The 22,702-nt window shown below is 45.3% G+C and overlaps 1 protein-coding gene across 2 annotated transcripts in view; it reads left to right on the top strand.

Moving 5' to 3' along the window:
* INF2 (inverted formin 2) overlaps positions 1-22,702 on the top strand; it is a 140,075-nt gene that overhangs the window by 46,809 nt on the left and 70,564 nt on the right. For both annotated transcript variants that reach the window (XM_069734293.1, XM_069734302.1), the window contains exon 4: positions 13,635-13,794. In XM_069734293.1, the coding sequence (XP_069590394.1) occupies positions 13,635-13,794 (160 nt within the window). The remainder of the gene's footprint in view (positions 1-13,634; positions 13,795-22,702) is intronic.

Genomic DNA, 22,702 nt, shown 5'->3' with positions numbered 1-22,702 from the left:
CGCTGGCACAACAGAACAAAAGCTGCCACCAGTGCAGGCTTCGGCCTACACTTTGCTCCTCTCCTCCTCCTGCTGACCCTGGGCTCTAACAACGCCAGTTTCTGCCCGGACATGCTAGCTGCACAGAGAAAAACACCAGCCAATGTGTTAGTGGGGTTCAGCACCGCCTGCTGTTCCCCCGCTGTGTAGCCGGCATCGTGTCCAGCACAAGCCACGCTGGCACAACCGACCAAAAGCTGCCACCAGTGCAGGCTTCGGCCTACACTTTGCTCCTCTCCTCCTCCTCCTGCTGACCCTGGGCTCTAACACCGCTAGTTTTTGCCCGGACATGCAATCTGCACAGAGAAAAACACCAGTCAATGTGTCAGTGGGGTTCAGCAACGCCAGCTGTTCCCCTGCTGTGTAGCATGCAACGTGACCTGCAAACGCCACGCAGGCACATGAACTGAAATTGAAGGGAGCCTGCCCCCCACCCACAGGTGTTTCTATGTATATCAGCCACCTTGTACAGCAGTACTGCTGCATTTGTACAAGGTGGCTGACTTTTTCTCCTTGCCCACGTGGAACTCAACACGTACAAAATGTGTCTCATTACAGACCATTACAATGTCCCTGAGGTGTGACTTTCCTTTTTAATGACACGCAGCACCCCCATTGTTAGCGCTGCCCGTCTCCTGACATCATTGGTTGGCTGGCTGTGCCTGTGCGTCCCCCCTGCCCGACACAACGCCCCCCGTTGTCTCATATATTTTGACTGCGAGGGTGTGATTGATGGGCACGAGCAGTGCATATGTTCCCCTGTTTTCACTCCCCTCCTTCCGCCTTCTTCTGACTGTGCGGCCTCATGGCCGCGGCATGCGATAAGGGATCAGCTGAGGCCGCCCAGTCTGAAGCAGGTGTAAGGACATGTGTGAGCGGCGAACATATTTACTGCACAAGGCCACGAATCCCAGCACCGCAGTGTGACTTTAGGAAAAGCCACTGTGGGTCTGGGATTTATGGCCATCGTTAACCGCACCGGCCAACATGAAATGAGGTCATGAGACGGCCTGCACTAACAGGGTATTGCCAAGGGATAACACAAGAGCGCAGTTTCCTGTACTGCAAATAACAACGGTAAGGAATCTGCGCACAGCACCTAGGTGTAAATTTGTACACCTGTGCTGCGTCTCCTTAAAAAGACTAGTAGTCACGCCTCCACTACTGTTTGACAGTATAATGGGCTAAATAGTGTACGTGTTTAATTCAGCGTGTGCAAGGAGCAAAATTAAATAGAGCAACCTTTGACTTGTGCATCATTAATGCTGTTCAAGGTGTGGCTCTTGTACCTTGCAACACCTGAGGGGGGGGGTTAAAGGTAACCTTTGAAATTGGTTCAACTAGGCTTCGGCCTACACTCTGCTCCTCTACTCCTCCTGCTGACCCTGGGCTCAAACACCGCTAGTTTTTGCCCGGAACGGCTAGCTGCACAGAGAAAAACACCAGCCAATGTGTTAGTGGGGTTCAGCAACGCCAGCTGTTCCCCTGCTGTGTAGTCGGCAACGTGTCCAGCACAAGCCACGCTGGCACAACTGACCAAAAGCTGCCACCAGTGCAGGCTTCGGCCTACACTTTGCTCCTCTCCTCCTCCTGCTGACCCTGGGCTCAAACAACGCCAGTTTCTGCCCGGACATGCTAGCTGCACAGAGATAAACACCAGCCAATGTGTTAGTGGGGTTCAGCACCGCCAGCTGTTCCCCTGCTGTGTAGCTGGCAACGTGTCCTGCAAACGCCACGCAGGCACATGAACTGAAATTGAAGGGAGCCTGCCCCCCACCCCCCCAGGTGTTTCTATGTATAACAGCCACCTTGTACAGCAGTACTGCTGCATTTGTACAAGGTGGCTGACTTTTTCTCCTTGCACACGTGGAACTCAACAAGTACAAAATGTGTCTCATTACAGACCATTACAATGTCCCTGAGGTGTGACTTTCCTTTTTAATGACACGCAGCACCCCCATTGTTAGCGCTGCCCGTCTCCTGACATCATTGGTTGGCTGGCTGTGCCTGTGCGTCCCCCTGCCCGACACAACGCCCCCCGTTGTCTCATATATTTTGACTGCGAGGGTGTGATTGATGGGCACGAGCAGTGCATATGTTCCCCTGTCTTCACTCCCCTCCTTCCGCCTTCTTCTGACTGTGCGGCCTCATGGCCGCGGCATGCGATAAGGGATCAGCTGAGGCCGCCCAGTCTGAAGCAGGTGTAAGGACATGTGTGAGCGGCGAACATATTTACTGCACAAGGCCACGAATCCCAGCACCGCAGTGTGACTTTATGAAAAGCCACTGTGGGTCTGGGATTTATGGCCATCGTTAACCGCAGCGGCCAACATGAAATGAGGTCATGAGACGGCCTGCACTAACAGGGTATTGCCAAGGGATAACACAAGAGCGCAGTTTCCTGTACTGCAAATAACAACGGTAAGGAATCTGCGCACAGCACCTAGGTGTAAATTTGTACACCTGTGCTGCGTCACCTTAAAAAGACTAGTAGTCACGCCTCCACTACTGTTTGACAGTATAATGGGCTAAATAGTGTACGTGTTTAATTCAGCGTGTGCAAGGAGCAAAATTAAATAGAGCAACCTTTGACTTGTGCATCATTAATGCTGTTCAAGGTGTGGCTCTTGTACCTTGCAACACCTGAGGGGGGGGGTTAAAGGTAACCTTTGAAATTGGTTCAACTAGGCTTCGGCCTACACTCTGCTCCTCTACTCCTCCTGCTGACCCTGGGCTCAAACACCGCTAGTTTTTGCCCGGAAATGCTAGCTGCACAGAGAAAAACACCAGCCAATGTGTTAGTGGGGTTCAGCACCGCCAGCTGTTCCCCCGCTGTGTAGCCGGCATCGTGTCCAGCACAAGCCACGCTGGCACAACCGACCAAAAGCTGCCACCAGTGCAGGCTTCGGCCTACACTTTGCTCCTCTCCTCCTCCTCCTGCTGACCCTGGGCTCTAACACCGCTAGTTTTTGCCCGGACATGCAATCTGCACAGAGAAAAACACCAGTCAATGTGTCAGTGGGGTTCAGCAACGCCAGCTGTTCCCCTGCTGTGTAGCTTGCAACGTGACCTGCAAACGCCACGCAGGCACATGAACTGAAATTGAAGGGAGCCTGCCCCCCACCCACAGGTGTTTCTATGTATAACAGCCACCTTGTACAGCAGTACTGCTGCATTTGTACAAGGTGGCTGACTTTTTCTCCTTGCCCACGTGGAACTCAACACGTAGAAAATGTTTCTCATTAGAGACCATTACAATGTCCCTGAGGTGTGACTTTCCTTTGTAATGACACGCAGCACCACCCTTGTTAGCGCTGCCCGTCTTTTGACATCATTGGTTAGCTGGCTGCGCCTGTGCATCTCCCCTGCTCGAAACAACGCCCCTCGGTGTCTTATTTTTTTGGACAGCGAGGGTGTGATTGATGGGCATGTGCAGTGCATATGTTTGCCTGTGTTCACTCATCTCCTTCCGCCTTCTTCAGACTGGGTGTCCTCATGGCCTCGGCAGGCGATAAGGGATCAGATGAGGCCGTCCAGTCTGAAGCAGGTGTAAGGACATGTGTGAGCGGCAAACATATTTACTGCACCAGGGCACGAATCCCAGCACCGCAGTGTGATTTTTTAAAAACACACTGTGGGTCTGGGATTCATGTCCATCGCTAACCGCAACGGCCAACATGAAATGAGGTCATAAGACAGGAAGCGCTCACAGCGCATGGCCAAAGGATCACAAGAGCGCAGACTCCTGTACAGCAACTAACAACGCTCAGGAAGCTGCGCCCATGCAAAAAGGTGTTGTTTTCGACACCTGTGCTGCTTTTCTTTAAAAAGACAAGTCACGCCTCCACTACTGTTAAACAGTATAATGGGCTAAATAGTCTACGTGTTGCATTCAGCTTGTGCAAGTAGACAAATTAATAGAGCAACCTTTTACTTGTGCAGCATTAATGCTGCAGAAGGAGTGGCTCTTGTTCTTTGTAACACCTGAGGGGGGGTTAAAGGTAACCTTTGAAATTGGTTCAACTAGGCTTCGGCCTACACTCTGCTCCTCTCCTCCTCCTGCTGACCCTGGGCTCTAACAACGCTAGTTTTTGCCCGGAAATGCTAGCTGCACAGAGAAAAACACCAGCCAATGTGTTAGTGGGGTTCAGCAACGCCAGCTGTTCCCCCGCTGTGTAGCCGGCATCGTGTCCAGCACAAGCCACGCTGGCACAACCGACCAAAAGCTGCCACCAGTGCAGGCTTCGGCCTACACTTTGCTCCTCTCCTCCTCCTCCTGCTGACCCTGGGCTCAAACACCGCTAGTTTTTGCCCGGAAATGCTAGCTGCACAGAGAAAAACACCAGCCAATGTGTTAGTGGGGTTCAGCAACGCCAGCTGTTCCCCCGCTGTGTAGCCGGCATCGTGTCCAGCACAAGCCACGCTGGCACAACCGACCAAAAGCTGCCACCAGTGCAGGCTTCGGCCTACACTTTGCTCCTCTCCTCCTCCTCCTGCTGACCCTGGGCTCAAACACCGCTAGTTTTTGCCCGGAAATGCTAGCTGCACAGAGAAAAACACCAGCCAATGTGTTAGTGGGGTTCAGCACCGCCAGCTGTTCCCCTGCTGTGCAGCTTGCAACGTGACCTGCAAACGCCACGCAGGCACATGAACTGAAATTGAAGGGAGCCTGGCCCCCACCCCCAGGTGTTTCTATGTATAACAGCCACCTTGTACAGCAGTACTGCTGCATTTGTACAAGGTGGCTGATGTTTTCTCCTTGCCCACGTGGAACTCAACACGTACAAAATGTGTCTCTTTGAGACCATTCCACTGTCCCTGAGGTGTGACTTTCCTTTCTAATGATACGCAGCACCCCCCTTGGTAGCGCTTCCCGTCTTCTGACATCATTGGTTGGCTACTTGCGCCTGTTCGTCCGCCCTGCCTGAATAAAATGCTCCTCGTTGTCTTAATTATTTTGACTGCGAGGGTGTGATTGATGGGCACGAGCAGTGCATATCTTCGCCTGTCTTAACTCATCTCCTTCAGCCTTCTTCAGACTGTGCAGCCTCATGGCCGCGGCATGCGAGAAGGGATCAGCAGAGGCCGCCCAGTCTGAAGCAGGTGTAAGGACGTGTGTGAGCGGCCAAAATATTTACTGCTCAAGGCCACGAATCCCAGCACCGCAGTGTGGCTTTATGAAAAGACACTGTGGGTCTGGGATTTATGGCCATCGTTAACCGCACCGGCCAACATGAAATGATGTCATAAGATGGGCAGCGCTAACAGGGCATTGCCAAGGGATAACACAAGAGCGCAGACTCCTGTACAGCAAATAACAACGCTCAGGAAGCTGCTCCAAGCACCAAGGCGTTATTTTGGACACCTGTGCTGCGTCTCATCAAAAAACCAAGTCACGCATCCACTACAGTTTGACTGTAGAATGGGGTAAATTGTGTATGTCTTTCATTCAGCGTGTGCAAGTAGACAAATTAATAGAGCAACCTTTCACTTGTGCAGCATTAATACTGCACAAGGTGTGTCTCTTGTACTTTGTAACACCTGAGGGGGGGGTTAAAGGTTTCCTTTGAAATTGGTTCAACTAAGCTTCGGCCTACACTCTGCTCCTCTCCTCCTCCTCCTGCTTCAACACGGGCTCTAACATCGCTAGTTTTTGCCCGCAAGTGCTAGCTGCACAGAGAAAAACACACGCCATTGTGTTAGTGGGGTTCAGCAACGCCAGCTGTTCCCCCAGTGTGTAGCCGGCAAAGTGTCCTGCAAACGCAACGCAGACACAAAGCTGCCTCCAGTGCAGGCTTCGGCCTACACTCATCTCCCCCTGCTTACCCTTTGCTCCAACACCGCTAGTTGGGGCTCTAGGAAGACAATCTTTAATAGGCAAGGCAACGCATCCGTGTTCCAGCACCGCCAGCTGGTTCTCGGCAGTGTTCTTGTCACAGGTACTCCCTCGTGCCAAGCCTGGTTTCAGCACCGTCAGCTGTTTCCGGGTTGTGTCAACTTCACTGAGACGCCTATGCTTGCCCCGTCGTGGTGCGGTCGAGTTAGCCAACTCCAGGGTGCCTCCAGTTTAGGAGCTTCCTATGTGGGCTGCGTGAACTGGTAGTCAAGGCTGGTTCTGTAGTGCCAGTAGGCCCAGCTCCCCCTGTAGGACTGTTGGGGTTCGGTAACTGCGGCTGCCTCGCGGCCTAGCTGTTCTCTCCTCTCCTGTGGGCCTTCGGGTCCACCACCTGGTTCCAGCACCGTCAGCTGGTTCTCGGCAGTGTCTTTTGCTCTTGTACCTTCTGCTCCCCATCCTGGTTCCAGTACCGTCAGCTGGTTCCGGGCAGAGCCTTTGGCTTAGGTGCCTCCTTCTGGGTATCCAAGTTCCACCAACGTCAGGTGGTCCTTGGTAGTGCTTTCAGGCACGGGTACCTCCTGCTTAGTAACCGGGTTCCAGTAACGTCAGCTGGTCCTCGGTAGTTCCATTGGCTCTTGGACCTTCGGCTACCCATCCGGGTTCCAGTACCGTCAGCTGGTTCTCGGCAGTGTCTTTTGCTCTTGTACCTTCTGCTCCCCATCCTGGTTCCAGTAACGTCAGCTGGTTCCGGGCAGAGCCTTTGGCTTAGGTGCCTCCTTCTGGGTATCCGAGTTCCGTCAACGTCAGGCGGTCCTTGGTAGTGCTTTTTAGCACGGGTACCTCCTGCTTAGTAACCGGGTTCCAGTAACGTCAGCTGGTCCTCGGTAGTTCCATAGGCTCTTGAACCTTCGGGTAGCCATCCGAGTTCCAGTTCCATCAGCTGGTTCTTGGCATTTTCTCAGCCTTCTTGTACCTTCTGCTACATTTCCAAGTTGAAGACCCTAACGTCGACGACCCGGAAGACCACCACGATGACGACGACACGGAAGACCACCCCGATGACGACGACGACGACGGCGGAGACGACGACGGCGGAGATGACGACACTGGAGACGACGACCCTGGAGACGACAACATGGAAGACCGAGAAGCAGAAGAACAAGAGGCTGCAGAACAAAGAGCAGAAGAACATTAAGCATAAGACTTAATATCAGAGCAAAAGATATTATCTAAATTATATGCAGAAGAAGACTAAGCAGTGTATGGGGGTGAGTCCGTTCCTCCTCGTGGTGCCCCTGGATAAAGCCTGATGCTGCAGGCCAAACTGAACGCGGACAAATGTAACTTTTGTGACTGGCAGAACGGAAGGTGTAATCTTCAAACTTTTATAGATAACAACTACGGGAATGCCTGTCACAAATGAGAATATGATGAAGAAGTAGAATAGGAAGAATAATAACAGTGGAATAAAAAGAATATGTAGAATAAGAAGAATAATAATAGTTGAATAAAATGAATATGAAGAATGTAATAAAAAAAAAAAAATAGGTAGAAGATGAAGAAGAAGATGAATAAGGTGAAGAAGTTGATGTCAAAGATGCTGATGATGATGAAGATGAAAGTGTGGGAAAAGAAAAAAAAAAAGAAAAAAAAGAAGGGGAAGGGCGTGGAATAGTGAAACATCAATATCTGACAAAATAAAAAAAAAATTTACATAGTCAATATCTTTGTCACTCCGAACGTCTTAAAAAAAAACAAAAAACATGCTATTCTATTTGATTGGGATAAACCTCTATGACTTTAATGTCTCCGCCACCTCCCCAAATACATCCGGCATTATTCTTAGTTGTTTTCCTTCATGTAGAATGAACCTACAAGGAAAGAAAGGGTTTATTTTAATTCCGATATTTTGGTCCCATTGACTTGCATTGGGATCGGGTATCGGTATCGGCGATATCCGATATTTTTTGAATATCGGCCGATCCAAACCGATACCGATACTTTCCGATATCGGAAGGTATCGCTCAACACTAATTATAAGGAACTTCTCCAGCCATGTGAACCCCTTCCTCCATCTACCTCCATTATCAGATGCAACATTGAAAAATCCCATTGAAATTCTCTTTTCTTTACCCTTCGTGACAACCCCATTGTGCAGCTGTCAGATTTAGGATTCAGGGTGTATGGATACTATGGGTTAGCATTTTACTCGACCTCTTTATAGACTTTCCATCGAGAGGAGGTGGCACTGAACATCCTCGGCTCCTTTCACTTGGGGGACTTTTTACCCCTGTTGTGATTAATGAGGGCGTCCTTGTATATCGCCATTCATATTGAGCTTCCTGGGTCATGAGTATATAACATAGGCTGAGCAGTAAAAGGGTGATGTAATTCTGTATTACAAAGCAAAATTTAAGGGGTTGTATCATCTGGTCAATCTGTTCCCTAAAGCCGGTTTCACATGAGTGCTGGCTTGGACTGGCCTATCGGAGAACAGGAGAATCCTCCGGTGGGCCACCACCTTCTTATATGACCAGTGCTTGGCACAATATACTTGAATCACTATGTACAGACAAAGGCGGCATCTTATTCACTTAACAATCTACTCAATTCATTGTGATATAAAAAGTGGGGCCCTAGAGTTGGTTACTGGTGGGCCCTTGGTGCCCCAGTCTGACACTGGTGCGGACCCTGATGTCCAGCCTGGAAGCAGATCTTCTGCCCCTAACTCCTACATGGCTATATATGAGGATGTTGAGTTCGGACAGAGGGATCGACCACCAGTCCGGATTGTTTCAGGGAATAGCCATTTAAGCAGTTGTTTGTTATATTTCCATAGATTTCCCCTCTTGTATCTGCATTATTCATCCATTAGGCATTACATAAACCCTACATCAGTCCCGATGTCCTTGTATAGTAACGTGTCACTGAATATTTATAGAACGTTTATTTCCATCCCCCGACAAATTCTTCCTTTAGAAGTTAATGTCTGAACACAACGAAGAGAAGAGGCGGAAACAAAACATGAATAAATGAATTTGCTAAATATTAAGTTCCTGCAAATTATGCTGTGTAAATGGGGACCTGGGATTTCTCAGCACATCCTAATTAGATTCAACATGTGTTTTTGATTCTTACATTGATCTTCATGTAATACAACGTCTCCCATTGTTGCACAATGTATCCACCAGATGAGAGCAGCTGCAAGGAATGTGCAGAACTGTGGCCCCGGCATTTACTTCTGAGGTCCCCCATCGCTGATGTCTTCCTCGATCACACTGCAACATCTCACTTTAGTTTTACGCTGGCCAATTGGTAGTTTTCATTTTGGAGTACAAATTATATATATTTAAAAAGTTAAAGGGTTTTCCCACAAACAAAGTACATATTCATTAATAGATCTTGGAATAATAATATGCACCACAATTGTTAAAAAAAAAAAGTTCCAGATCTGAGATAATCTTTTAACTATGCCTTCTCTATGTAATGTGTAATGACTGTGTCCCACCATGTAGAGCTGCTCCAGTTCATGGTCAGCACATATCACAGCCCCTGACCAGGGAGAGAAGCATAAGTAATTTATGATAAATGAGTATACGGACTAAACAACAGTGTTCTTACAGCTGCTGCTTTCAGCAGTATCACATTTCCCTACTTGTTTTATCACAGGAGTAAGTATTTTTGCTACATCTCCAGCCCTCTGAGCTCATTGTAAATCAAGTCAGAGATATACGGTAAGTGCTTTTGTGTCCACTGAGCTCGTATGTCACTGACTTCATTCATGATGCGCTCCAATTGCTGGAGATACATCAGAAATATTCACTCCTGTGATAAAACAGGCAGAGAAATGTGTTGCATCAGAAAGCAGCAGCTGCGAGCCTTTTGCTGTGTACTTTGTTTGTGGACAACCCCTTTTAATTTTTAAAAATATATAATTTTACATAGCTTTATAATATTTTAAAGGTTAAAGGGGTTTGCTTATTGAGAGTATGGCACTTCAGAGGAATGATTGGGAGGGGTTTCTGCTTCTTTCTCTGGTTAGACCACCTTCTCCCAGTGTCAGATATGATAATCTGCCCCTGAACAAAAGACCCCTGTTTGCAGCCCTGCATAACTTCGTGATCAGACAGACCCACAGAAATGTCTCTGATAAAACCAGTACTCCTCATACCTAGAATACTCAGTTAATGTGTCAGGTACTCTAGCTAAAAAAAAACAAAATATAGTGTAACATTGAGGCATAGAATAAAGCTTCATAGTAAGATGGACCACTCAACTGTTGCACCCTCTACTTGCCATTCATATTACACCCTTCCTCCCAAGTCAACAAGTCTTCACAGCGCCAATATATCCTTAGGACCACACTGACCCAGCACATGGTATAGAGTGCCTCTTGGGCAAACAACAGGCCGCTATTACACGCAAAGTGATATGTGCGGTAGATATTTACAATGGATGGTCTACGCCATGCAATGCCTACATAGTGGTAAATATTGGAGCCTTTTATCGGAGGTGTAATTCAGGAGACACTCCCGATGTATAACTCTAAGGCAGGACCAGGCCAGTGGTGAAGCAGAGCTGGCAGCATTATGGCAGAGTTAATTCAGTGATACAGCAGAGCAATGTTTGTCAGGGAGTCCAATACAGAGCAAACAACAGTACAGCAGAGGTAAATTGGTGATATACTGTAGTCTAGAGCTGAGTTTGTCAGTGAGGCCAATGCACAGTTGGCAACAGTACAGCAGAGTTATCACAGTGATACAGCAAAACTGAGTTTTTCAGGGAGTCCATTGCAAAGCTGGCAGTGGTACTGCAGGCGTCACTCAGCAAATTAGCAGAACTGATTTTGTCACAAGTCCAAAGCAGAACTGGTGAGCTGTATAGGAGGGTACCCAGATGCAGTGATGCAGCAGAGCTGTGTTTGTAAAGGGGATCCAGGAAAAGTGAAGCAGCCCACATTAGTGGTATGGACGCCAAGTACCTGAACAGTCAGGTCACAATCTACCATCTGGACAAGCTATAAAGGCATTGAGGAATAGAGCGTTCCGGCAGCAGGAAGTGGCTAATTACTCATTTAATTGGAGCTCAGCCGCAGTACCAGACACTACCAGTGGGCAGAAGCTGCGCTGTTAGTAGAAGTAATCAGCCGTATATTTCTAATTTATAGGACCCTTGTAATAAGATTGGGAAAATCTCTACCCCTCCACCAGACCTATCCATCAATGTCAATGGCTGCTCACTATCCCCAGTCCCACACGCCCGGTGCCTCAGGGTGATCCTCGACTCTGTCCTCTCTTTCAAGCCACATATCCAAGCCCTTGCCTCCTCCTGTCGTCTCAAACTCAAAAATATTTCCCGGATCCGTGCTTTCCTTGACCGCAACACTGCAAAAACGCTAGTGCATGCCCTTATCATCTCCCGCCTCGACTACTGCAACCTCCTACTCTCTGGACTCCCCTCTAGCACTCTGGCACCGCTCCAATCCATCCTACACTCTGCTGCCCGACTAATCCACCTGTCCCCCCGCTATTCCCCAGCCTCTCCCCTGTGTCAAGCCCTTCACTGGCTTCCTATCGCCCAGAGACTCCAGTTCAAAACCCTCACACTGACATACAAAGCCATCCACAACCTGTCTCCTCCATACATCTGTGACATGGTCTCCCGGTACCTACCTACACGCGACCTCCGGTCCTCCCAAGACCTCCTTCTCTACTCCCCTCTCATCTCTTCTTCCCATAACCGCATCCAAGACTTCTCCCGTGCTTCCCCCATACTCTGGAACTCTCTACCCCAACACATCAGACTTACGCCTACCATAGAAACCTTCAAAAAGAACCTGAAGACTCATCTCTTCCGACAAGCCTACAGCCTGCAGTGATCCTCAACCTACTGAACAGCCGCACAGCCAGCTCTTCCCTCTCCTAGTGTATCCTCACCCACCCCCTGCAGACTGTGAGCCCTCGCGGGCAGGGTCCTCCCTCCTTATGTACTCGTGTGCCTTGTTATCTGCTCATGTTTAATGTATTTGTCTATATTTGCCCCGTATTCACATGTAAAGCGCCATGGAATAAATGGCGCTATAAAAATGTATAATAATAATAATAATAATAATAAATTGGTCTGAAGAACCTGAGGGAACACAATGAATGTGTCCATTCCTTACAGCTAGGTTCTTCACAGGCCTCTTCAGAAAAATGAATCTCAACCCTGAAATTAATTCTGAAATTCCTTCTGTAATTAACCAGCTTCTTGCATTAATAAGGCCGCTCTGGTCATTTAATTGTGATTATGATATTACAGTCACAACACGCAATGTCTGACCCTCTAATCCCTTGGTGCTCGGCTCTGCTAAGTGACGGTTTCACATTCCTACATTACAAGGGCAGGCGCTGTAATTAGTCCGGATAAAATGTGCGCTGTGGGTTTTTTTTTTTCTTATTTTTTTTTTTTTTTTATTAATTAGGGAAATGCCACTCCATCTGACCAGATTTGTTTTTTACGGATAATTTTTGTGACATTTACTGAGTACAAAGTATTTGTGACGATCGTTCCCGCACGCTTTTATGGGTAGAAATAAAACTTATGAGTAGATGTTATAAAAGAGCTGATTAATGAAGAGTTATAAGAATAGTAATTAGATATTAAAGGAAATAGTGAAGGGCGACTGTCGGCTTTGTGGCGTTTACATCATTAGTGACAGATCAATTCCAACTGCTATATCATAAGGCCGGAACCAGACTTTATGGTTCACACAGGGCACCATGATGCCGCTACAGGGCGCTAGATAGTCCCACTGTTATGTGATAAGGCCGGAACCAGACTTTATGGTTGACAATGGGTGCCCTGATGCCGCTACATAGTCCCACTGTTATCTAAATTGGCTGGAACCAGACTTTATGGTTCAAGCATGATGCCATGATGGCGCTACATATTCCCACTGTTCCCTCCATGAGGCCAGAAACAGACTTTATCGTTCACGCCTGGTGCCATGATGCCACTACACGTCCCTACATGCCATTGAATGACACTGGATATCTAAATTGGAGTGAGAATTTTTTGACCTTCATATTTCATTCTTCTTCTTCTGGCATCAAAAGCGCATTGGGTGCACTTGAAGCCCTCAATTAATGCTCATCATCACCACTGCCATCTTTGTGGTCCTATGAAGTCCAGCCAGGTGCTGGGCAACAGCACCACTCCTGTCCACAGGATGTGTCCAGTATTTCTCCCTAGCTTTACCACTTTGATGCAATACTAGATACACCCTAAGGGTTGGAGTGGCACTGCCAAAGTGTTTTTCCAATCCTGGAGGAAGCTTTTTGAACGTCAATAAATTGAGACCATAAATCTTTGAGCAAAAAAGACATTTGAACAACCATTATTATTTTTATTTACGGTATCTGTTTTAATAGATTTTTTTTTTTTTTTGCTTTTTGTATGTGACCGGACATCAAGGTTTAACTTGCAGGCATCCAATATGTAGAGAAAAAAAAATAAAAAAAATAAAAATGTATGTACAGTATATATAAAAATAAAACTATAAATAATAAAATCATATATAAAGCATATATGTGTATGATTATATATATATATATATATATATATATATATATATATATATATATATATATATATATATATAGTAAAAACAAATGTTTTCATTTATTGCTCATCACAATAAGAGACGCGAGGGGAAAAAAAAGAAGCAAAGGCATTAATGGACCTTGTGTAACATATCGGGTTTCTGTTCCTCTCGCAGGCCGTGAAGAACCAGCAATATCGATTTAGTGTCATAATGAACGAACTCTCTGCCACGGATAATGTTCCTTACATGGTTACGCTGCTCAGCGTCATCAATGCCATCATTTTTGGAACGGAGGAGCTGAGGCTGCGCGTGCAGCTGAGAAATGAGTTCATAGGTAACGTTTACATTTTTGTATATTCTTACGATGTTATCCTATACATGAATAATGGATTTTTTTTTACTATAGAAGCATTCCTATTTCATGCTTTCATAAATGTCTGATAGACCCCCACCAGTGGTGGGGGATTACAGTGCACGGGGAAAGGGAGGTGTTTTATTCCCCGTGAACCATTAGGTGGGGTTCACAACACACTTCCCCTATGTTCAGTGGCTCAGTCAGGACTGGCATCCAAACCGACGCAAAATGGGATTTGGGCATATGCACTGACTGGACTATGGGCTATAATGACACAGACAGTCTGTGTGCACTGTTGGCCATTATTTTCAGTCCTGAGCTCCTTACACCAGTTGAGTATTGGCCATGTTTTGTAAATTGATGAAAATACTGACTTAAGCCGGTGTCACACTTAGCGTAGGGAAATACGGTCCGTTTTTTACGGCCGCAATACGCAGAAGAGTTCCTGAACATTGATCCGTACTCAATGCGAGGTATTCGTGAAAGCGTATATATATTTATATATATATATATATATATATATATATATATATATATATATACACTCAGTAAGACATTATATATATTTAATACAGAGCTAGATAGCAGAAAAGCCGGTAATTCAATTGCCGGCTTTTGCAATCTCCTTCCCAAACCTGACAGGATATGAGACATGGTTACATACAGTAAACCATTTCATATCCCTTTTTTTTTTTTTTTTACATATTTTTCACTACTAATATTAGAAGTGTATGTGTGCAAAATTTTGTGGCTCTAGCTGTTAAAATAAAGGGTTAAATAATTGAAAAAATTGGCGTGGGCTCCCGTGCAATTTTCTCCGCCAGAGTGGGAAAGCCAGTGACTGAGGGCAGATATTAATAGCCTGGAGATGGTTATAGGACCCCCCCCTGGCTAAAAACATCTTCCCCCCCACCACCCCAGAAAAGGCACATCTGGAAGATTCACCTATTCTGGCACTTGGCCACTCTCTTCCCACTCCCCTGTGGCAGTGGGATATGGGGTAATAAAGGGTTAATGTCACCTTGCTATTGTAAGGTGACATTAAGCCTGGTTAATAATGGAGAGGTGTCAATAAGACACCTATCCATTATTAATCCAGTATTAATAAAGGGTTAAAAAATCACACACATTTGGAAAAAAGTATTTTAATGAAATAAATACACAGGGTGTTGTAATAGTTTATTAAATGCTCAATCCAGTTGAAGACCATTGCCACCTGAAACAAAGTTAAAATAAAAAAAAAAAACAATACCCATACATCTCCGGCATTACAGTCAAGTCCCACGATGTAAATCCATCAGAAGGGGTTAAATAATTTTACAGACAGGAGCCTGCTAATGCAGCTGTTGCCCCTGCCTGTAAAAACTGATGAATGAATGTGCCTTTTCTGGGGTGGCTGGGGGCAGATATTTTTAGCCAGGAAGGGGAGAGGGCAATAACCATGGACCCTCTCCAGGCCATTAATATCTGCCCTCAGTCACTGGCTTTACCACTCTGGCGGAGAAAATTGCGTGGGAGCCCACACCAATTTTTTCTGCGATTTAACCCTTTAATTTAATAGCTAGAGCGCCCAAATTTTGCACATACACACTACTAACATTAGTAGCGTGGAATATGCAAAAAAAAAAAAAATGGATATGAGATGTATGTAAACCATGTCTCATATCATGTCGGGTTTGAGAAGGAGATAGGGAAAAGCCGGCAATTGAATTACCGGCTTTTAAGCTATCTAGCGCTGTATGAAATATTAATATACAGTTAGGGCCAGAAATATTTGGACAGTGACACAAGTTTTGTTATTTTAGCTGTTTACAAAAACATGTTCAGAAATACAATTATATATATATATATATATATATAATATGGGCTGAAAGTGCACACTCCCAGCTGCAATATGATAGTTTCCACATCCAAATCGGAGAAAGGGTTTAGGAATCATAGCTCTGTAATGCATAGCGTCCTCTTTTTCAAGGGACCAAAAGTAATTGGACAATGGACTCTAAGGGCTGCAATTAACTCTGAAGGCGTCTCCCTCGTTAACCTGTAATCAATGAAGTAGTTAAAAGGTCAGGGGTGGATTCCAGGTGTGTGGTTTTGCATTTGGAAGCTGTTGCTGTGAGCAGACAACATGCGGTCAAAGGAACTCTCAATTGAGGTGAAGCAGAACATCCTGAGGCTGAAAAAAAAGAAAAAATCCATCAGAGAGATAGCAGACATGCTTGGAGTAGCAAAATCAACAGTTGGGTACATTCTGAGAAAAAAGGAATTGACTGGTGAGCTTGGGAACTCAAAAAGGCCTGGGCGTCCACGGATGACAACAGTGGTGGATGATCGCCGCATACTTAATTTGGTGAAGAAGAACCCGTTCACAACATCAACTGAAGTCCAGAACACTCTCAGTGAAGTAGGTGTATCTGTCTCTAAGTCAACAGTAAAGAGAAAACTCCATGACAGTAAATACAAAGGGTTCACATCTAGATGCAAACCATCAATACCAAAAATAGACAGGCCAGAGTTAAATTTGCAGAAAAACACCTCAAGAAGCCAGCTCAGTTCTGGAAAAGTATTCTATGGACAGATGAGACAAAGATCAACCTGTACCAGAATGATGGGAAGAAAAAAGTTTGGAGAAGAAAGGGAACGGCACATGATCCAAGGCACACCACATCCTCTGTAAAACATGGTGGAGGCAACGTGATGGCATGGGCATGCATGGCTTTCAATGGCACTGGGTCACTTGTGTTTATTGATGACATAAGAGCAGACAAGAGTAGCCGGATGAATTCTGAAGTGTACCGGGATATACTTTCAGCCCAGATTCAGCCAAATGCTGCAAAGTTGATTGGACGGCGCTTCATAGTACAGATGGACAATGACCCCAAGCATACAGCCAAAGCTACCCAGGAGTTCATGAGTGCCAAAAAGTGGAACATTCTGCAATGGCCAAGTCAATCTCCAGATCTAAACCCAATTGAGCATGCATTTCACTTGCTCAAATCCAGACTTAAGACGGAAAGACCCACAAACAAGCAAGACCTGAAGGCTGCGGCTGTAAAGGCCTGGCAAAGCATTAAGAAGGAGGAAACCCAGCGTTTGGTGATGTCCATGGGTTCCAGACTTAAGGCAGTGATTGCCTCCAAAGGATTTGCAACAAAATATTGAAAATAAAAATATTTTGTTTGGGTTATGTTTATTTGTCCAATTACTTTTGACCTCCTAAAATGTGGAGTGTTTGTAAAGAAATGTGTACAATTCCTACATTTTCTATCAGATATTTTTGTTCAACCCTTCAAATTAAACGTTACAATCTGCACTTGAATTCTGTTGTAGAGGTTTCATTTCAAATCCAATGTGGTGGCATGCAGAGCCCAACTCGCGAAAATTGTGTCACTGTCCAAATATTTCTGGCCCTAACTGTATATACTTATATGTGTCTTAATGACATATGTATATATATATATATATATATATATATATATATATATATATATATATATATATATATATATATATACCCCTATACTATTTGTAGACATTTATCTTCGCTACTCTATTCTAACCTGTCAGTGTGATTTTACTGTACACCGCACTGAATTGCCAGCTTTTCTATAGAACACCTGCGTATTTCTCACAAGTCACACTTGGTCCTTGTGTAATCCGTAATTTTCTCGCCCCCATAGACTTTCATTGGCAATTTTTTTTTTTGTTGTTGTTGTTTTTTTTTGTTTTGTTTTTTTGCGCAATACAGTGATAAACGCAGCATGCTGCAATTTTCTACGGCCGTAGAAGACCGTATAATACGGATCAGTAAAATACGGCAGATAGGAGCTGGGCCATAGAGAATCATTGCACCGTATGCAATCCGTATTTTCTGCACCTCTCATACGTCCGTAAAACTCGCTAGTGTGAGGCCGGCCTAAGGCCGGGGTCAGTCGAGCGTATGGCATACGATGCGATATGCTAATGACCCTCGGCTCGTGCTCTGCTGCGAGCGGGAGCCAAGTGTCATACGTCTGTGCTCCGGGCCTCTCGCACAGCTGCAAAGGAGGCGGAGAAATTAATTTCTCCATCTCCTCCACTGCCGGCGTATATTGCACCGCACTAGGATGATATCTGAGTGATGTGCGTTGTGTCACTCGCACTCATAGACTTACTGTATATGGGTGCGAGTGAGCCGAGACTCGGCCGAGTGTTGGTGACAATCGCAGCATGCTACAATTGTTCTCGCATGCCGATTCATGAGAAAATAATCGCAGATGTGATCTGCCAAATAGATTAACCCCTTAATCCCATATGACGTACTATCCCGTCCAGGTGACCTGGGACTTAATTCCCATGGACGGGATAGTACGTCATATGCGATCGGCCGCGCTCACGGGGGGAGCGCGGCCGATCGCGGCCGGGTGTCAGCTGCCTATCGCAGCTGACATCCGGCACTATGTGCCAGGAGCGGTCACGGACCGCTCCCGGCACATTAACCCCCGGCACACCGCGATCAAAGATGATCGCGGTGTGCCGGCGGTGCAGGGAAGCATCGCGCAGGGAGGGGGCTCCCTGCGGGCTTCCCTGAGACGATCGGTACACGGTGATGTGCTCACCGTGTACCGAGCGTCTTCTCCCTGCAGTCCCCGGATCCAAAATGGCCGCCGGGCTGCATCCGGGTCCTGCAGGGAGCACTTCCGGGTCAGGATCAGGCTGCAGCTGCAGCTCTAATCCTGCCCGGCTGTATGTCAGATCACCGATCTGATAGAGTGCTGTGCACACTGTCAGATCGGTGATCTGTGATGTCCCCCCCTGGGACAAAGTGAAAAAGTAAAAAAAAAAATTTCCACACTTGTAAAAAAAAAAATAAAAAAAAAATTCCTAAATAAAGCAGAAAAAAAAAAATATTATTCCCATAAATACATTTCTTTACATAAAAAAAAAACAAAAAAACAATAAAAGTACACATATTTAGTATCGCCGCGTCCGTAACGACCCGACCTATAAAACTGGCCCACTAGTTAACCCCTTCAGTGAACACCATAAGAAAAAAAAAAAAAAAAACGAGCCAAAAAACAACGCTTTATTATCATAACGCTGAACAAAAAGTGGAATAACACGCGATCAAAAAGACGGATATAAATAACCATGGTACCTCTGAAAACGTCATCTTGTCCCGCAAAAAACGAGCCGCCATATAGCATCATAACCAAAAAATTAAAAAAGTTATAGTCCGCAGAATAAAGCGATGCCAAAATAATTATTTTTTCTATAAAATAGCTTTTATCGTATAAAAGCGCCAAAACATAAAAAAAATGATATAAATGAGGTATCGCTGTAATCGTACTGACCCGAAGAATAAAACTGCTTCATCAATTTTACCAAACGCGGAACGGTATAAACGCCTCCCCCAAAAGAAATTCATGAATAGCTGGTTTTTGGTCATTCTGCCTCACAAAAAAATCGGAATAAAAAGCGATCAAAAACTGTCACGTGTCCGAAAATGTAACCGATAAAAACGTCAACTCGTCCCGCAAAAAACAAGACCTCACATGACTCTGTGGACCAAAATATGGAAAAATTATAGGTCTCAAAATGTGGAGACGCAAAAACTTTTTTGCTATAAAAAGCGTCTTTTAGTGTGTGACGGCTGCCAATCATAAAAATCCGCTAAAAAACTCGCTATAAAAGTAAATCAAACCCCCCTTCATCACCCCCTTAGTTAGGCTAGGTTCACATTGCGTTAATGGGTTAACGCTAACGGACAGCGTTGCACGGCGAAAATGTCACAATTAACGCCGTGCAACGGGTCCGTTAGCACAACCATTGACAGCAATGTGATTTTCAGGTGTAGCGCATCGCTAGAGCGTGCCATTTTCGGCTCGCGCTAGCAAGGTGCCATTCTTTTGTGGCGCGCCTCAGACGCTGCTTGCAGCGTCCGCGGCGCGCCCGAGGTCCGATCCCCGATCTTCCAGAGCGGGGACGTTAACGCGACCACTAAACACGACACCTAAAAAGACATTGTGTTAGCGCAATCCGCTAGTGCTAAACGGATTTCCCTAACGCAATGTGAACCTAGCCTTAGGGAAAAATAATAAAATTAAAAAAAAATGTATTTATTTCCATTTTCCGGTTAGGGTTAGGGTTAGGGCTAAGGTTGGGGCTAGGGTTAGGGTTTGGATTACATTTACGGTTGGGATTAGGGTTGGGATTAGAATTAGGGGTGTGTCTGGGTTAGGTGTGTGGTTAGGGTTACAGTTGGGATTAGGGTTAGTGGTGCGTTTGGATTAGGGTTTCATTTATAATTGGGGGGTTTCCACTGTTTAGACACATCAGGGGCTCTCCAAACGCGACATGGCGTCCGATCTCAATTCCAGCCAATTCTGCATTGAAAAAGTAAAACAGTGCTCCTTCACTTCCGAGCTCTCCCGTGCGCCCAAACAGGGGTTTACCCCAACATATGGGGTATCAGCGTACTCGAGACAAATTGGACAACAACTTTTTGGGTCCAAGTTCTCTTGTTATCCTTGGGAAAATAAAAATTTGGGGGGCTAAAAATCATTTTTGTGGGAAAAAAAAGGATTTTTATTTTCACGGCTCTGCGTTGTAAACTGTAGTGAAACACTTGGGGGTTCAAAGTTTTCACAACACATCTAGATAAGTTCCATGGGAGGTCTAGTTTCCAATATGGGGTCACTTGTGGGTGGTTTCTATTGTTTGGGTACATCAGGGGCTCTGCAAATGCAACGTGACGCCTGCAGACCAATCCATCTAAGTCTGCATTCCAAATGGCGCTCCTTCCCTTCCGAGCTCTGCCATGAGCCCAAACAGTGGTTCCCCCCCACATATGGGGTATCAGCGTACTCAGGACAAATTGAACAACAACTTTTGGGGTCCAATTTATTCTGTTACCCTTGTAAAAATACAAAGCTGGGGGCTAAAAAATCATTTTTGTGAAAAAAAAATAAATTTATTTTAACGGCTCTGCGTTATAAACTGTAGTGAAACACTTGGGGGTTCAAAGCTCTCAAAACACATCTAGATAAGTTCCTTAGAGGGTCTAGTTTCCAAAATGGTGTCACTTGTGGGGGTTTTTAATGTTTAGGCACATCAGGGGCTCTCCAAACCAACATGGCGTCCCATCTTAATTCCAGTCAATTTTGCATTGAAAAGTCAAATGGCGCTCCTTCCCTTCCGAGCTCTGCTATGCACCCAAAAAGTGGTTTACCCCCACATATGGGGTATCGTCGCACTCAGGACAAATTGCACAACAACTTTTGTGGTCTAATTTCTTCTCTTACCCTTGGGAAAATAAAAAATTGGGGGCGAAAAGATCATTTTTGTGAAAAAATAAGATTTTTTATTTTTACGGCTCTGCATTATAAACTTCTGTGAAGCACTTGTTGGGTCAAAGTGCTCACCACACATCTAGATAAGTTCCTTAAGGGGTCTACTTTTCAAAATGGTGTCACTTGTGAGGGGTTCCAATGTTTAGGCACATCAGGGGCTCTCCAAACGCAACATGGCGTCCCATCTCAATTCCAGTCAATTTTGCATTGAAAAGTCAAATGGCGCTCCTTTCCTTCCGAGCTCTGCCATGCGCCCAAACAGTGGTTTACCCCCACATATGGGGTATCGTCGCACTCAGGACAAATTGCACAACAACTTTTGTGGTCTAATTTCTTCTCTTACCCTTGGGAAAATAAAAAATTGGTGGCGAAAAGATTATTTTTGTGAAAAAATATGATTTTTTATTTTTACGGCTCTGCATTATAAACTTCTGTGAAGCACTTGTTGGGTCAAAGTGCTCACCACACCTCTAGATAAGTTCCTTAAGGGGTCTACTTTCCAAAATGGTGTCACTTGTGGGGATTTCAATGTTTAGGCACATCAGGGGCTCTCCAAACGCAACATGGCATCCCATCTCAATTCCAGTCAATTTTGCATTGAAAAGTAAAATGGCGCTCCTTCCCTTCCGAGCTCTGCCATACGCCCAAACAATGGTTTACACCCATATACGGGGTATCAGCGTACTCATGACAAATTGGCCAACAATTTTTGAGGTTCAATTTCTTCTCTTACTCTTGGGAAAATAAAAAATTGGGGGCGAAAAGATCATTTTTGTGAAAAAATATGATTTTTTATTTTTACGGCTCTGCATTATAAACTTCTGTGAAGCAATTGGTGGGTCAAAGTGGTCACCACACATCTAGATAAGTTCCTTAGGGTGTCTACTTTCCAAAATGGTGTCACTTGTGGGGGGTTTCAATGTTTAGGCACATCAGTGGCTCTCCAAACGCAACATGGTGTCCCATCTCAATTCCTGTCAATTTTGCATTTAAAAGTCAAATGGCGCTCCTTCCCTTCCGAGCTCTGCCATGCGCCCAAACAGTGGTTTACCCCCACATATGGGGTATCAGCGTACTCAGTACAGATTGTACAACAATGTTTGGGGTCCATTTTATCCTGTTACCCTTGGTAAAATAAAACAAATTGGAGCTGAAATAAATTTTGTGTGAAAAAAAGTTAAATATTCATTTTTATTTAAACATTCCAAAAATTCCTGTGAAACCCCTGAAGGGTTAATAAACTTCTTGAATGTGGTTTTGAGCACCTTGAGGGGTGCAGTTTTTAGAATGGTGTCACACTTGGGTATTTTCTATCATATAGACCCCTCAAAATGACATCAAATGAGATGTGGTCCCTAAAAAAAAATGGTGTTGTAAAAATGAGAAATTGCTGGTCAACTTTGAACCCTTATAACTCCCTAACAAAAAAAAATTTTGGTTCCAAAATTGTGCTGATGTAAAGGAGACATGTGGGAAATGTTACTTATTAAGTATTTTGCGTGACATATCTCTGTGATTTAAGGGCATAAAAATTTAAAGTTGGAAAATTGCGAAAT

The sequence above is a fragment of the Ranitomeya imitator genome, chromosome 1, assembly GCF_032444005.1.
Source record: "Ranitomeya imitator isolate aRanImi1 chromosome 1, aRanImi1.pri, whole genome shotgun sequence".
NCBI lineage: Eukaryota > Metazoa > Chordata > Amphibia > Anura > Dendrobatidae > Ranitomeya > Ranitomeya imitator.
Note: the sequence above shows the minus strand (reverse complement) of the source record. Positions and strands in the feature narration are given on the sequence as shown.